This window comes from Lemur catta, chromosome 14 (genome assembly GCF_020740605.2).
Source record: "Lemur catta isolate mLemCat1 chromosome 14, mLemCat1.pri, whole genome shotgun sequence".
NCBI lineage: Eukaryota > Metazoa > Chordata > Mammalia > Primates > Lemuridae > Lemur > Lemur catta.
The window spans coordinates 40,147,009-40,165,274 of NC_059141.1; the positions used below are offsets into that span (position 1 = coordinate 40,147,009).

The 18,266-nt window shown below is 40.7% G+C and overlaps 1 protein-coding gene across 1 annotated transcript in view; it reads right to left on the bottom strand.

The window, feature by feature from the left end:
• Positions 1 to 18,266, bottom strand: part of CCDC6 (coiled-coil domain containing 6) — a 113,070-nt gene that overhangs the window by 18,663 nt on the left and 76,141 nt on the right. The window contains exons 4-5 of the mRNA XM_045568772.1: positions 4,929 to 5,032; positions 2,954 to 3,114 (exon numbers count right to left, since the gene is read on the bottom strand). Coding sequence (XP_045424728.1) covers positions 2,954 to 3,114; positions 4,929 to 5,032 — 265 coding nt within the window. The remainder of the gene's footprint in view (positions 1 to 2,953; positions 3,115 to 4,928; positions 5,033 to 18,266) is intronic.

The following is an 18,266-nucleotide window of genomic DNA, read 5'->3' on the forward strand; positions in this document are numbered from 1 at the left end:
TCCCCATCCTCAGTCACTTCCCAGTACAGTAGGTCCTCACTTAACATCATCCATAAGTTCTTGGAAACTGCGACTTGAAGTGAAACAATGTAGGTATGCGGTAGGAACTTAATTCTTGTTTATATCAATTAGCTTATGCTAAAATTGGTTTGGTTATATGGTATGCAATTTTGCTTGAAGTCGCAGTTCCCAAGAACCCATGGGCAACGTTAAGAGAGGACTTACTGTGTTCAAAGATACTGTGAACTGAGTCCAGACAGATTCCAAAGAGGTGGCTCCCACATGATCCAAAGGTGGCCTGCACGTTTTGCATTTCCTTTCAAGTTTATGATTAGAAAATACCAATCCCAGATTCCACCCCAAACCAATTAAAGTAGAACCCCTGAGGACGAGGCCTAGCCACAGGAGATGCCAATGTTTAACTATGGTTGAGAACTATTGAGAGAGGTTCAAGTTCAGGTACAGTTAGGTTTGGCAGGTGAAGCACCACCTGCCACAGCTGCGTCCAAGGGAGGCAGGGTCGTCTAACCTAAGGAGAAGAAAGCAGCTGGATGACGAAAAGTCATTAACTCATCCTCTAAGCTCACTCCCAACCACGGCAAGCAGCTAAGTGCCACTTGCTGCTTCTTCAGTTGAGCTTTCTCTGTCCTCACAAAATCAAAATAGCACTTAAGGGTGCCTGTTGGTATCTGCATTCTCTTCAAAGACCACACAGCACAGTATGGAGCAAGTAACAAGAATGAAAAAGTCTTCCCAAATTTCTTCTGAAGATTTTGCTTGGGGCACGACAAACAAGTATAAATGAGGAAGATAAATGCAACCTGATGGCATTGGAAAGAGTTCAGAAAGGTGCTAAAAGATATCTGTCTGCCCAACACAGCAAACGCTGAAAAACATCCTCCAATAATATTTGGGAAGTCTCTGATTCGTCTCACTTGTTTTCATGGAATATATATAGTAGTTATCAATCTGAGGTCTATGTCAGAATTATTTGTATTTGAAGCCAAAAAATTCAGAGGACAAGACTGAGGACCAGGCTTTACCCTTGGAAAAAAAGCCCAAAAACCTGGATGGTGTTAGAATGATGGTCTCTAGTCCACACAGTAATCCTCCAAACCTGCAAATGCTGTGACCACACATGATGACAAAAGGGCCTTTGCAGATGTGACTGAGCTAAAGACCTTGAGAGGGGGACATTAGTCTGGATTATTGAGGGGCTACTACAGTCCCAAGAGTCCTAATTACGGGAGGCAGGGGAGTCAGAGTGGAAGGGGATGAGATGCCAGGAGCAGAGGTGGGAGTGATGCACTGGGAGGAAGGGACCAGGTGCCACGGAATGCAGGCAGCCTCCAGAAGCCAGAAAAGGCAAGGAAACAGCCTCTCCTACAGCCTCCAGAAGGAACGGAGCCCTGCGGACACCCTGATTTCAGTCTGGTGAGTCTCATATCAGACTTCTGACCTCCAGAACTAGAAGATAATACATTTGTGTTGTTCTGAGCCACCAAGTTTGTGGTAATGTGTTATAGCAGAAATAGGAAACTAACACACCATACTTTTTAAAGGTTCCAGGGATGATCCTGATGCAACTCAGATGCACCACTGGATTAGAACTTGCAATGAACTTCAAAGAAGAAAACATAAAGATGAGAAATGCTGAAATGTTAAATGCGCATTCCATTTGACCCAGCAAATCCCTTCTTGGAATCTATCCCAAGGTATTCTTGCACAAGCATCAAACGTGTGTACAGAGATGTTCACTGTGGTTGTGGCATAACCACCGAAAAGGGTCCATTGGTATGGGACTAGTTAAATTACGGTATATCCATACAAATACTATGCAGTCTTTAAAGAAGGGACTGAGGCAGCTCTGTATATACTGATGGGGAAAAAAAATTGCATGACATAATAAGTGAGAAGAGAAAGGGGTAAAAGAATATGTTCACTGTACCAGTACAGTTGTCTCAGTATCTGTGCAGGATTGGTTCTGGGACCCCCAAGTATACCAATATCCACGAGTGCTCAAGTCCCACAGTCAGCCCTGAGGAACTCACGTATATGAAAAGCCATCTTCACAGGTTTCACATGCCACAAATACTGCATTTTCCATCTGCGATTGGTTGCAGATGTGGGACCCGCAGATACAGAAAGCTGCCTATATTTATTTTTTAAAAAAAAATCTGCGTATAAAGGCACCGGCACACTCCCATGTTGTTCAAGGGTCAAGTGTATTTGTATAGAAGAATGTTATATACACACGTTCACATATCTGGAAGAATATGGCAAAAATGTCTAATTGTGGGAACTGGGTTGCTGGAGACCAGGAGTTAAACAGAGACTTATTTTTTCACTACATACCTTTCACTGTATTGTCTATTAAAAAAAAAAAATTAATTTGAGCAGCCAAAAAGCAGAAATAGGAGAGACCTAAAAAAAAAAAAAATGATAGGGACCTAATCAAGTATTCGGAAATCTAGTTCCCTTGATTTTCAACTCGGCATCTTGGCCTCTTCCAAAATACTGAGCATAAATTTCCAAAGCATTTACTTTTCAAATACCATGAACAAATGTCAGCTAAGGCTAAGTTTAGTAGCAAGGAAGGTAAACACTCTGTTCTGTGCCTTAATATTCCAAAAGTGCACAGAGGTCTCCTGCAATATTTTTGTTAGCACAATCCTAGAGATGAACACGGGGGAGAAGATTAAAAAGGTTATGTGTGATTCTGGGCCCTGCTGAAATAATTCAGAATAATTATTTGAATTATTTTCTAAAAGTATTCATCCTCCTCGACTATAATACTTAAAAATATATATATTCCAGGATGATACATTTATGTAAACACGTATTGGTAATACAATATGAATTTAATTCAACAGTATATATTTAGTAATACCCTGTATTTGATAAATGGGTTAATTCTGTAGACAGAAAACTGATGAAACCGGGGGCTACGTACGCTGTAACTGAGCAGCTCTCAGTTGCTTCTTCAGCCGCTCCACTTCATTCTTTAAAAACCTGATGTGGCGCATCATGTTTTCTGGAGAATCAATCTCCATGGAGATGTCCCTAGGCGATGGTGGAGCAGAGACGGGCTGGTCTAATTTCTCCTGCAGGATTCTTCATTGGAAAGAAAAATTCCAACAATGAAAAACAGTTTGCCTTGAAAGACAAAACAATGTGCTAGCTGGCAGGTCTGTTTTGAAAGCAAGTGTCTGTTAATCGCCAGAATTCAGTGTTGCTATCCTCTGCCCATTTTACAGTAACTTCTGGTCACCCTTACCTGGTATCTCGGGTCAAGGGGCAGAGCTAAAAGATCTAATCTCTTTCTCTTTTAAATGATCATTGGTTATTAAGCAGCACTGAAAAGTCTCTGACATTTGTTTCTGATGATGATGCCTGGAATACAGTATGGGCTCAGAATGATCTGCTGACTAAATGTTCAACATGCTGGGCTTAGGGCATGCAGATACTAAAGGGATTCTGCTCTCTTATCGCTTTGGGTTAAAACTAGGAACTACTAAAAGTCTCCTTGGAGGGTGAAGTCACATAAAGAAACTCAACTTCTAAAATTTCCTGCTCCAAAACCAACCCTGAGGGCATGGCAAACTGGACTGAGAGCCTTTTGCTTCCGGCAACAGCAAAGGTAAAAAGTTAAAAACAAAAGAAAACCAAAATTATTGGGTTACTAATAGGTTGAAACATATAAAATGTTGACATTCAACAGCTTTTGACCTACCAAATGATAATTTCATACTGCTCAACCCAATAATTTGGTACTAATATATATGTAAAACCTCCAATTTTCTGAAAAAGAAGACTGAGCAGTAACATATCTCTATGTCCCTTTCCATAAGCTGCTGGGGCTTTGGTTTTCTTTTATTTTTAACTTTGAACCTTTGAGTTTGCCTAAGTGCAAACTGAATTACCTGTAGGTCTATCCTTGTTGAGAAAACCAGTACATTAAATATTGTAATGGTCCCTACATTTATTATATAAAATCACTTTTCATAATTCAACTTATTAGTATTGCTACAATTATGTAAAATATTGCTGATTCAATAATAGCTTGGTATTTCCTGTAGTTATAGCTCCAAGTTTCACTTTTCTTACAGTTATGTGGTATACCTATATTTTGCAAATCGAGAGATGAACTCAAAACTATTTCTGAATATGCATCCAAACCAAATACTTAAGGCAGAAAGACTCTGGGTGGCAAACAAAACACCCCAGTGAAGTGCATCTAAGAACATTTTTTAAAAACTCACTTTTTATGCGCATATAACATCCTACATACAGATCCTTCCTGCCATTTTTACAGGCTCTCCCTCCTCCCCCAAAGTACACAGTGCTTGAAAATAAAGGCCTAACAGTATCTCTTGCACAAAGGGGTTCAAGAAATGTTTGCTATTGAATAACATTCCACATCTACATACATACATTTAACACAAAGAATCTCAAGGGCGTTTCTTTACAGTAGGTTTTAAAACAAATAATTTTTCTATTAAAATATTAAGTCTTCCTAATGAAGTAAATCCTAGAGACATGCAATAATTAACAGTACATAGTATATCCTAAGTACTTTAGAAGGAAACTGATAGAAGCCAGTTCAATAAGGTGAAAAGTTGAAATTGCAACCATCCTTGAAAAGAATTTAAAGGTGAATAACAGTCCCATGACTAATTCTGTGACAGCCTTGTAACACCAAATGAAAAGAAATTCTACTGGGACAATACAATAGCAAAGAATAAACAGGTGACCAACACGGGAATAGTTCAGAAAGCTTTCAACATTTTTTTCCTTTGGCCAATTAAAATGATATGCATCACCCAAGAAATGAAAATGCCCCATTGTTATCCCTCAGTCACATCCAGAACAGTACTCTAGACACACACATACACACACCCCATATCGAACAGCAAGACTAAACAAACCGCTTTTCAGCCTCAAGTTTATCCATTCTTTTCCATAGACGATTAACTAGTGCTTCTTGTTCTTGTTCCAAAGTATTTTCAAGGTCAATCTTCTCTCGTCTCAACTAAAGGAAAGAAAAAAATTTTACTGACAACGGTAGGCCGCTTAAACTCCGTTAATTACATTTTTTGATTGAATTATTAAGATGCCCTTACTTGGAGAAAACTGCAAAGACATGGCCACATTTCTGGCACAGAGACATTAAGTATATCTAGTTCTTAAACTTTAAATGAAAAAACAGACAGATTCACTCTTGGATATTAATGCTTAATTGTTGTCTGGTACATGAATTGCATTGCTTGTTTTAGCAGTTATTCAAGGCACATGGGAAGTCTTCCTTAGAGGGGGTTGGGGGAGTTCTGTCCACCAGACATACCAGGATTTTTCTGGGTTTGCCCCTTAGTCCTGCATATAGTTTGATGGTAAACCAGAAAAGTTATTTAACCATTTATATAAATATACAATAACTCTGAAGTGCCCCCCAAACAACCCTACATACTGGTTAATGGAAGTAAATAAACATCTACTAAGATATAAACACATGAACAAAAATGATAAAACACCAAATTCACAATACTGATTGATTACCTCTGAGGATTTCAGGGAAGAAGGGAAATTTGATTTGGGGGAGGGTACACGGTGAGGGAGGGAACCCCAAACCATATTCTATTTCATAAAATGAAGCAAACATGGGAAAATTCATTTAATCAATCAATATTGAGCAATACGTAATAAATACTGAGAATAATGCCAGACACTGCATAATAGGGATTAGCAGTGAACCAGAGAGTCAGAAATTTCTGTTCTTACACAACTTCATTTTAGTGGGGGTCAGGTTAGTAAACGAAGCAATTACATACTTGTGAAAGAGTGTGAAAGAGATATGAAGAAACGGAGGGCTGGTTAGAGGGATAGAAGGTGTGATGATAAATAGATTTCATAGCAGAGGGGAGAGGGAACGTGTAATATTCTACTTGTCTATGTTTGAGATATTACATAATTTTAAAAGGAAATTTTTTTTTTTTAAAGACAGCCCACGTTACTGCCCCCAAGCTGTCTCTTCAGCCAATGGCAGTTCATCTCTACAATGGTTGAGTCAACAAATTATTTTTGATTGCATAGCGACAAAGATGTCAACAGCCTTCACATTTCCTTAGTGAGTCACAGAAGCAAGTTCCTCACTGATCAAAGATCCCTAATGTATCCAGTAAGATGGAGCCAACAGTATGTGCAAAATGTAGTCTTTTAAAGCAACCAAAGCATCAAACACCAGAAAACAATATCTGAAGTACAGTTTTATTTTTACACCTATATGAAGTTCTTCTTTCTGAAACTGTTCTCACAGTGGCTTAGTCTTAAGAAGCACAAAGGAAGCCACAGACATGGTTAGGGTAACCCACCCTGTTAGCTCACAGGACAAAAGACTTGCCCATGTTCACACAGGAGCACGTGACCGCCCTGCGAAGGTGAGCAGCGACTGTTCCACATCTGAGCCAGAATGACCACGGACGAAATCACTTGTCTTAGAACAGAAACGATCAAGACCCGGGAGGAAATGATATAAGGATAATGAAACCATCATGTCTAAGGTCCAGGGAAAAGAAAGGTCTCGAACAGATGGGGAAGACGCTCACATATGACAGAGCTCTAGGCTTTTCTTTTCTCTTCTCACTACAAAAATAGCTGTAGAAACAACTGGCCGTTTGAACAAAATATTTCCTACAACTTGGGCAAAGCAGCAGCCGATACGACACAAAAGACTCCTGTAATTATGCTTCTCTCCCAGAAAGGCAGTGGAATGAGGCAGTCATGATCACAGACCTTGCGCCAAATGCCTGGGTTCAAATCCCAGCTCCACCATTCACTAGTTAGGCGTTGGGAGAACTACTAGACACCATTTCGTCATTTGTAAAATAAGAGATAAAAATAGTATCTGCCTCCTTAGGTTAACTGCAACCATTAAATATGTTAAGCCATGCAAATCACTGATAATTGATAGAAAGCACTCGATACTTGTTGGTTACGATAACCAACATCTCTGGTTATCTGTGTCCTACTTCTGTTGCAGTCCTCCAGCACATAAGCTCTACCAGACTTATATTCTTGTCTGTTTTGTTCATGGATGTAGCCTCAGTGTCTGGAACAAGGTCTGGCACCTTGCAGGCCATCAATAAATATAGTGGAGCTTATTTGGCAATCGAATGAGCCAAGATCACATAGTGAACTGAAAATAGAGCTTCAGGATGTTTTGTTTGCAGGGTGGGATAAGATTCTGAAGAACAGCTCAAGGGCAAAAAGCATGGACAGGGCAGGGAGTCAGAACAAGTTCGCAGCATTTTGTGCCCTAAGGCTGGGAGCCGGCTAATGAGCAAATGCCCCTCAGAAACGCTAAACAGTTCCCACCTGCAGCAGTGAGGAGAAATCCTGAAATACGTCATTGAACTTTGTGATTCTCTGTGTCCATCACAGTTTTGGCCAAGCTTTGAAGTACAATCCACAGCCATGTCTTTGAAGAAACATCAAAATTCCAAGGCATTTACCCTTTACGGACCCTGTTTCCAGTGTTTAAAGGCATCACAGGAGGTAGTAAGTAAGCAAGAAAAAATTCAAGCAGGCATCATTTTGTAGTATGATGTCTGGTAGAGAAACTTATGCCCAATTACTTTTAGAGTAATCATGTATAATGCTAATCAAGAACTCTGAAAAGCAAAATCAAGACAAAACTGCCTTTATCCATGTGTAACTTACTAGTCATGTGGCTTTGAGCAGGTCACTGACCTTCCATGAGCTGGCATGCTCTCATCCATGGAGTGAGAAGGTTGGCCTGGATGAGCTGTGAGGTCCCTTTCTGCCCTACCCATGCTACCCTTCTCTGCCCAGTCCCAAGTTGGCAGCTGTCTTGAGGCTGAGCTAGCTCAGTCACAGATTTTTGGAGCTAGAAGCAGCAACACGGATCATTTAAATTCACCCTTTTATTTTAGAGCTAAAGAAACCAATAGCCCAGGAGATGACATGAGTTAGGCCATGTGACACTACCAAGATAGGAACGGATACTCGTCACACCATGGCAGCCAAAACTGCTGCGTCCCATCCAGCCAGCAAGTACAGGGGCTCTGGAGGGAAACATGGATTGGGGGAAAATTACATTGTGGTTTGTGATCTTATCTCCTTTGCCAACAACACTTGGGAGTAGCAGAGTAGGGGGTGGCTAACAGCAAGGAAGCAAAGACAGCTTAGGGAGACTAAGTATTCAGAAACAGACGGGAACAGGAAAACATGGGTTGAAAATATACATAAATCTCAGCGTCTTGGCACCTGTTGGAGGCATTACCAGCTATCAATCTACTGCCTTCCTCAGGGAACCAGAGCTCCCTGGGCAGAAAACTGGGGTCTGCTGTCCCGATTTGCTCTACTAGTTTATTTCTAAAAACCAGGCAACACAGGAGGCCTCAGATCAGCAACGTGGATTCTCAAGTACAGCAGGTCTTTGAAAGTTCAGCATCTTTTTTATCATAACATTGATGAGGAAAAAAAAAATTGATTCCCAGCTGGGGCCACTGTCTGTGTGGAGTTTGCACGTTCTCTCGTGTCTGCATGAGTTTTCTCTTGGTACACTGTTTCCTCCCACATCCCAAAGACGTGCACATCAGGTTAGCCGGGGTGTCTAAACAGTCCCAGATGGAGTGAGTGTGGGTGTGTAAGTGTGCCCTGTGATGGGATGGCTTCCTATCCAGGGCTGGTTTCCACCTTGCACCCTAAGCTGCCGAGATAGCCTTTGGCCACCTGCCACCCTGAACTGTATGGAATAAGCAGGCTAGAAAATGAAAGAGTTATGGTAAAATAAATGTTCTCAAACTATACAATAAACAGATGCACAATTAATTATGCAGCTTGAAAGCACTCTGGGAGCCTGCCATTTTTGTTACTGTTTGTTTTGAACTTTGTGGTGGAAGGAGGTCCTTACAATTTTCACTTTGCAAATGTTTATGCCTTGATTTAACCCACCACTGCGACCTGTCACTCACTGATTCACCAAACACTGGGTAAATAATTATCTTGTGTTTACTAATCTTTCTGAAATGTATGGATAGCTCCCATGTATTTCAATGTTTAATAGTAGAAGTGTTTTGGGCCTTTATTTGGAAGTTTGGTGATGTCATTGTGACCACAAATAGGCCACAGGAACTTATATCAATTAGCCTATGGTAAAACTGGTTTCTTCATACGTTGTTTCACTTAAAGTCGCAGTTTCAACGACATTAAGTGAGGACATACTGTATTTTCACTGCACAGGCTGGCAGTGCTATAGTCCATATTATCTTTAGCCTTACAAAAAACAGGGTCTCTTGTCTTGTTTTTTCAGTTTTAAAAATCTCAGCTTTTCAGGAGCTCTCACTGACGTTAAAGAGCAATCAGAGGAAATCATATTAAGCCACTTGATGAATTTCCCCTTAAGTCCTTTATCCGCTCCCCTCCATCACCACTCTCTGCCTACCTGATTCCATATCCTGCACCTTTAGAGCCAAAGTGTGCATCTCAGTTCTGCCAATTCAGACAGCAAATTTTCAGTGCTTACACTGCCCTGGTCACCATACAATCGGATAGTTTATATTAACCTTCCAGGGTTGTAAGTTGGAAACTCTTGCTTGAGATGGAAACATCAGCCAAGTGATGTAGTGCTTTCTGTACTCTGGTCTCTATCTGTAATCATCTCCCATCTCTGTTCTGATAATATCTGACCACCTTTTTTTTTAAAATTCAAGGTTCATACAACAGGCATGCACTCATCCATCGCCAAACATCTAATTCTCAGGGTAGCCCGAGCCGTTTCTGACTGTGATTATCCCAAAAGCACCCATCACACTAAGGGACACAGCTGATCTGCAGAATATTCATTTGAAAGGCTGCTTTGCAATTAAGTCAGTTCTACAGACTGCTGAAGTCCTTACTTCTCTTTGGTGCCTCTGCTCTTCACTGCAGGTTAATTAACGTCAGGCCAAGAGTTATTATGTCCCCAAAATGAATTTGGAAATTTTTCAATGGATAAACTTAGCGTATAAAAACACAGCTGGCTCATGTGAATTCACGGTGGTCCTACCTGTCTGTGTCTTCTCAGCAGGTAGATCCCGACCACCACCAAAGCAGCAGAAAAGGTAGGGGGCAGCTGAGAGACAGCTCCCAACACTACCATGTTTCTTTCTTGCTGTAGCATTTTCCCATTTAAAGAGGACTATGATGCTGGGGTAGGGGAAAGGAATGCCTGGCAGAAAAGTCGGATGAGAACTTCTGCCTACGGGATTTTGAAAGTAAAGTTTTAGTGGACCTTTTCAATCTACTTAATACTTTGTTTTAGACTAATTACCATTTCATCACTGGAACCATGGGAAAATGTATTTTGAACCCCAAACCTCTGATTTCAAAAACAAATTTTGGAAAGCAGCCCATTATAATTAAGACATTTAGTAATCCAGGCATAAGAAAGAAAGGGAAAGGTCTATGAAATAAAGCCTATCACACAGGCTGACGCAGAAGCTTATGCCTATATAATCCCAGCACTTTGGGAGGCTGATGCAGAAGGATCGCTTGAAGCCCGGAGTTTGAGGCTGCAGTGAACTATGATGGTAACATTGCACTCCAGCCTGGGTGACACAGACCGTCTCTGAAGAAACAAACAAAAAGGCTATCACAGAACACAAAGTTTGTTACAACATATAGTAAAAACCACTTAAAATGATGACATGAGGAGTTTATATAAAGTTTAAAAAGAGAAATAGAATACTCTACGATATACATTAACCAAACTCTTAGCTGCCCAGATTTTTTTTTTTTTTTAATGAGAAAAAGGCAAATCCTAAGAAAACGAGTATGTGTTGGGTATTTACACGACAATCCCCTGAAACCTTCCAGGTCACGTTATGTCTGAAGTCCACTGAAGGCTGACTCCAAGCTCTTATCTCTTTGTTATATAATACCACATACGTGTTCTAGTGGTCAAAGTGCTGATCTGGAGGCACATCAGAATCACCTGGGAAAATAACAGCACAATGTTCCAAAAAATGACCAAATCAAAGTTAGCAAAATGGGCACGGTTTTGTTCCTACTACAAAAGCAGAGACAATAAAAGACCTTACCTCAGTTCTGACCTACTTTCCCATACATCTGAGTTAATCAGGTTTTGCCTATACATTGGAAAGAAGGGACTAACAACATTCAAGAGGGAGCTATTAAAATAAATCACGTGCAACTGACATGAAAGTAGTGGAGAACAACGCACCATGGTCTTTGCTCCATGAGAAAACCTGCACAAATTAAAGCAACAGAGACACGTGAAGTAAAACTTAAGTACCGCCTGCGCTGGCATCAGTTCAGGTGATCAGTGGAATTTTGCTTAGCCCTGGCAATTTTCCTCTGAAGGTGGAAGACATCTGACCCTTGCCTTCTGGAAAATATTCTTTTAAAGAAATCAAGCGGCCAATCTGTGTTACAGATGAATTAAGACAGGTGTTCACAGGCCAGAGAGGCCCCCTCAAGGTGCCCATTTGATTAATCAAGCTGCGACTTCTTTCAGAATTAAGAACAAGTTCTAGGTCAAAACCATGGCTCATGTAATGCTGAGCACAGAAGGAGCCGATGGAAATCTGCTTGTAAGAAGCAAGAAAAACAGGGAGAAAAGATGATCACTTTCAAGTCTAGGAGGTCAAAATTATAGTTGAAAAGAAATGTATCTATATCAGAAATATAGGGGAAAAAAGAAAAAGAAAAGATGCAAAAACAGAAAGTCAGAAAGAACTACATAGCAAGATAAACATGGCTGTCCCTTGAGTAAAAGCTGATTTATCTTCCCACCTTTTCCTGCCCCACTCAGGTTCTTAATGAACATCTACTGCTTTTATATTAGAAAAAGTTTGGACATCTAATCTTAAACTGATGAGTTTCCTAATAGAATTGAAGTAATAGTACATCCAAAAATAGCAATCCATTAATAGAGTGTTAATTTACATATCTAAAATACAGAATGAGCTGATCAACTCTCAGAAGGATGATAGTGAAGGCTCAGGCTCACTCAGCTATTTGGAAGACAGAATCTTCCACAGCACCCAGAGTTAACCTTCTTTACTACAGCTTACATTTTTTTTCTTCTCAAAAACTATGCTTCTATAAAAATTAGACGAGTCCTTTGAAACTGATATAACTGCAGGACAATATTAATATCTCATTATTATTGTTGTGTGAAAATGGCATGATTTCATAGCTTACCAGTTCAATAAACTTTGTTTTTCAATGATGTTGAGAAATGAAGAACTTTTTATTAAGTTCACACACATTTAATTACTCAGATTCTTATGGTTTCTGGACTCAAGGTTTCCATCACTTTGCCATCAACACAATACTATACAAATTTGCATACTCAGTTCATTATTGTAGGGGGTTCTTTTACCAAATGATTACCACTGATGTAAAGCAAGTTTCAAAGTCTTGGGTACACACTCTTGTACTGTATCAAGAGTCTGGTGGAAAAGTCCTTGGGGAAGAAATGACATCTGCAACCATAGTAAATATACTATCGTATCAGTGGCTACCATCAGTCTATTACCCAAAATAAGCTTCTTTATGAAAATAATATTAAGGCAACTTCTCTTGATATTTTACCCAAAATATCAATATTTGGGTTTTACCCAAAAATAGAAGTTTCCTTGATAAAAGAAATCATTGTCATTAACACATTCATCCCACTTCCTTACAAAGGGATGTTAAATTTACTTATTCATTCATTAGCTATCTGTGTTCAGCTAAGAATACCTTTTTAAAGTCATTGACCAAATTCTGTTCTGATCATAAAGAAATAGACTTCATGAATTTCAAAATTACAAGCAACTGGAAAGTCTCAGCACGGTATCTCCGGATTTGACTGCCCTTACTGCAGCACGCTAATGCCCTTCAATTTAACAGGCAAGGTCTTTGTCCCCAGTGCATGACCAGAAAACGCACACTGTTGGATCATCATGGAGCACCTCCCCTTTTATGCAGGAAATACATTTTGAATTTTTTCCCCTCTCATCATGTATCATCATCTATGTGAATTGATCCACATGGCAAATGTTATCTGACGCTTCAAAATAAAGTCTGACAAGATGGAACATTGTGAGTGTTCCTGTTTAACTGAAATGGAGTCTAGGAAAGGAATTCTGGGGGCTTTTTTTCCCTTTTTCCATATCCTACAAAGAGACTTATCTGTGTCCCCTGATGGAGCTCAGATTACTTTCACAGGTTTGGAGGTGGGATCTCTCAGTTGGCTTTATGACATCCCAACAACTCCTGGAGTGCAAAACAAATCCAATCAATTGAACAGAGAGCCTGCTGAAGCTTCTTTTGGTATGGAGTATATGGGGTATTGATCCTAGTTTGCTTATTTCCAAGGCACAAAATCTCCCTTATTTTCCAGTTATGGGTTGAGGTTTCCCTCTCACCTCTCCTGAACAAGCAGTAGGTAGAATGCTTATACCCAAGCTTTTCCAGTGATGCGAACATCCTTAAGGACCTGCTATAATCAAAATTCCACCAAGCCGACTTCAGGGTTTACTAATTATGTCTGCCTGTGTTCCAATACAGCTTATCTAAGGTTATAGGGTTTTATTAAAAAAAATAATAAGCAGGGCAGTAAATTATATACCAGTTTTTAAAAAGAAGAAGAAAAGTGGAAGATGAAGAAGAAAAAATAGCAGTTGTTCTGGAGATTGCCATGTAGGTAAATTTTTTTTCTTCATTTTTGTACCTGTTGTACTTGTTTCCCAAATTTTCTTAAGAGCAATGGACTACTTTCACAATGCAAATGTTTAACTTACAAAAGGTTTCAAGACTTCCATCATTTGAACTTAGTATTTAAACCAAACTTCAAAGCATGCACGGTGGTGACTAAATCTCATCTCCTTAATGCAACTGAACCCTCAAGGAACACAGCGGTCCTTGTGTTTTCAAAATGGCACATGGAAATCAGCAGGTGCTCTACCCGGCACTATTACGACAGATTCTTCTCACTGCCAGAATCTGCAAGGGCAGATGTCAGCATGAATGGAATTCTAAATAAAACCCAGTATGGCCATACTACATGTGAATTTAAAAAACACCTTGTTCCACACAAAAACAAAAGAAACAAAAAAACCCCACCAAGAATGCAGACCTGATGTGAGTCATTAGCCACTCAGTTCACTGTTGCATAAATCACAAAGCAACACAGATATCTGTGTAACTCACAAGAGTTCACTGCTGTAGCTACTACAGTAAGTAGCATCAGAACTGTACGGGGACTGGCTGTGATGTGAGTTTGCCTCATATTTTCAATGAATTACCCTTCCAGACAGGTAAAATAGAAATGCCATCTTGTATCCTAAACACCACTCTCAACTGATTTTAATACCTTAAGAGCCACTGTCCTAAGGGCTGGAAACCTAAAACTTTCTTTTCTTCTGAATAGAACTTAAAATATACTATGTATTTCCCTGTTTTATTAAGAAAACAAAAATGGGATTCAAATTCATCAGTCGACATCCCAGCCTCTGATGTGCTGCAGCTGTCGATGGTGAGGGGTACTGGCACTGGTGGGGGTCACTCCCTGCACTGCCCCTGGCCGCTGGGCTCTCATCAAGCCCCTGTAGTCACCGGATGTTGTCTAGCAGCTGAAAGAAACCACTGGGCACCGTAAGCACCAAGGCCTGCACGAGCCCTGGTTTAGCTACGCGACTGCCTTCTGTAATGACAAGCTTAAGCCCTTAAAAACACCACACAGCAGCTGCCAAAAACCCTTCTCTCTCCATGCCCCCACAACAAAGATGAGGGTTCAACTTGCATCTTCTTCATGAACTCTTTTCTTTGTCCTTAGCATTGTCTACTCTATGCAGTGCCTGCAACCACTTTTTGCTAACTGCCTTCCCTTCCATTTCTGTCTCCTCTCCCAACTCTGCTTTTCCCTGCAACACAGCAGGACTCAGACATACCCAGCCAGTGTGTCTTTTCTTCTACATCCAGCTTGGGGCAGCTGCAGGCACTGTCCGCTGGTTAGGGGGCTGCCGTGCCACAGTGGGCGTGCCACTCTCCTCCACCCCAGCACTCTGCCCCATGCATCTCTCACCACTGGCCACAGATCCACCGGCCTCCCTGGACCAGGCTCCTCGCGGCCAAGGACCTCCCATCTTCTTCCTTAAGCGTTTGTGACACACACCAGGCACATAATACAGGTGTGCTGAATTAATGCAGGATGAGTGCCACACAATTGCATCAAGAGCAGCATGGGTGAAAAAGAAAGTCAAAGGGGCCAGGTCACAAATGACATATGGGCATAAATGTGCCCATAAATGAAGCTCCATAAACTAAAGAGATGGAAAACCAGTTCAAGGAAGGTGGTAAGACTTCTGAGGCTCAAAAAACATGCACACTCATTTTCCTGGAAAACGGGGAGGGCAAGGTAGCACTGGAATTAGACGACAACTTTCATTATCAATGGCAAGTGACTGTAATTTTGGGAGAGCTAACAGATGAGAATCTCCAAGGACACAGTGTTAAGGTCAACGTTGTCCCCCTGCCCTGCTTTACCTTACAGGGAACTTATAAGATAGAAATAACTAAACAGCATCCTGAGTATTACAAGAGTAGGTCTAAATATTACGGAAATGCTTCACAGCACAGGCACCTGACTGACTGGAGGAGGACATCAGTCAGGCTAGAGAGCAGGGACGGGACAGGGGAGGGAAAAAGTGTTCCAGGCAAAGGAAACAGATCCATGAAGATCTGGAGGCAGCAAAGCATTTGGGACAGCAGAGCATGTTTTTCAAACTGCAGGTCACGACCCATTATTGCATTGTGAAATTAGTTTAGCTTTTTGTGACCCACATTTTTGTAAAAATGAAATAGGATTCAATAGAAAATCAGAACAAAGCATGTACGTATTGTTTGATGAAACTCACTGCAGTCACACTCACAGTTATACGATTCGTGCACTAGGTTACCACATAGATTTCTTGCTGTACAGTTCTTATTTGAACAATCCTATGTCAGAAAGAATTATAACACACATGGAGTGTGAGGAGAGGCAGGCAGGAAGATTAATCCTCCCCAAAAACCTACAAATAAGAATTAGGCCTGCTTTACAAAAGAGGTCAAATTGCATGCCTGAGGTCACATAGCTTATTACACATGAAAGGGAGATTTGAACGCAGATAAGTGTCCCTAAGCTACTCAGGCTAGGATGTTGTCATTATAAATGGATTCTAATGAACTAATATTACCATACCAATCCTACATCCAACCTTTGGATATGGGTTTTAGTGCTTTGGGGAAGGGAGGACATCTCAGAGAATATACCCACAAATTCCAGGAATAACTTAGAAAGCTACCCTGGGCCAATTATAGGGGAACAAAAGGCACCTGGTACATGGTGATTCTGTTTGTCTGCAAAGGCCAGGCTGAGACCCATGGGACCACACCTGCCACTCATTAGCTGCGTTTCCATTTCTGAGAAAGGAGCATCAATGGGTTGGGCCACTTATAGGCTAAACTGGTCTATTACTGACCCACCAGCAGCAAGACTCAACCAAGTCCCCTCTTTCTGCAGCAAGTTCTAAAGAGAGAGGAAATGGGAACAAAAGGCTGTTGTCCCAAATTCTAGGAGTAGAGCTGATTCCCCTTTCCCTGGATTTCCTCGTGATCTGACCTTCACGCCCACCTTGATCTGTGTCTCATGTCCCCACTCTAGAGTCAGGGATGAAGGTAAGTCTTCCCTACAACATGGCCTTCCAGCTCTAAAATTCTATGAATTCTCATCCTGCAAAACAACAACAGAACCACTTACAGCCCAGAGACCTTAATGATCAGGCTGCTGACATTCACTAATGAAAGGATTTCAGATTCTGGGTCTATGTGAAGAATAAATGCGATCTAATTACAGCGTCCATGCCAAAGGCCTAACTTTTGGTAAGATAAATTTACAGTCAGGGCCTTCTGGCATGTGAGTTAACTGGGGCCTACCTATGAAGGAGCTCCAGCCTGAGTCACAAAGCCAGTTAAGTTCTGCTTTATAGAGAATAGGAAGGTGCCTATTTAAAAACCATGACAATCCAAGCTACACCTTCAAAACATGTTATAGCCAACTCAAACCCCTGGCACAGTGCCTCCCAATATCCCTTCTAGAGGTTCAACCCACTATGTGCAAAATACAGATTTTAAATTTTTATTTTGTATAAGTTTTAAAAGAATTACCACATGACCCAGCAATTTCACTGCTAGGTATATGCACAAGGAAAATGATAACATATATCCACCACACAAGAAATTGTACATGAATGTTCATAGCAGCATTATTCACAATGACCAAAAGCTGGAAACAACCCAGATGTCCATCAAATAATAAATGGATATATAAGATGTGCTGTATCCATACGATAGAAGAGTAATTGGCCAGAAGAAAGGAAAGTAGTACAGATATATGCTACAACAGGGATGAAAACATTATGCTAAATGAAAGAAGCCTGTCACCAAAGACCACACGACTTTATTTATATGAAATGTCCAGAATAGGCAAATATATAGACAGAAAGTAGAATAGTGGGTACTTAAGGGGAATACGGGGGTAGGGCTGATGCGTGAAGGGTACAGGATTTCTTTCTGAGGTCATGACAATGTCCTAAAATCTATCATGGTGATGGATGCACAACTCTGAACACACTAAAAGCTACTGGACTGTACATTTTAAATGGGTAAATTGTATGATATGTATATTATATCTCACAAGAGCTGTTAAAAGGAAAGGGAACTGGCTAAAGTATTAAGCAGAGGAAACAAGTCCACACCAGGTTCCTTCTGAGTCAGTGCCCAGGCCCTGAACGTGACCCTGGCCTACCCTCTAAATACCAACGACCACCCTCCATTCGCATGCCCGAACCTCCACTTAAACTGTTCTGACAAAGCAGCAGTATGTGTGTGGGGACATACCGGATAACCGCCTTCAAATAGCTTGTAGTGAAAATGTTTATTGTCAGATATGTACTATATGCAAAAGCAATGCCTAGTATATGCATGTACTACACGTTATTATAGAGCATGTCTTTGCTCTTCTGACAACATACAGCATAGGATACACTTTATAGACTATAACATAGGATATCATATAATACAGGTGATAATCCCAAGAGACAACTCTAAGAGCCGGCGAGATCATACCCATGGAAACTCAGAAGAGATTTATTTCTACTTGAGGGAAAAAACAAACATTCCCCCTAAATACTGACTAAACTATTTAAACAAAACAC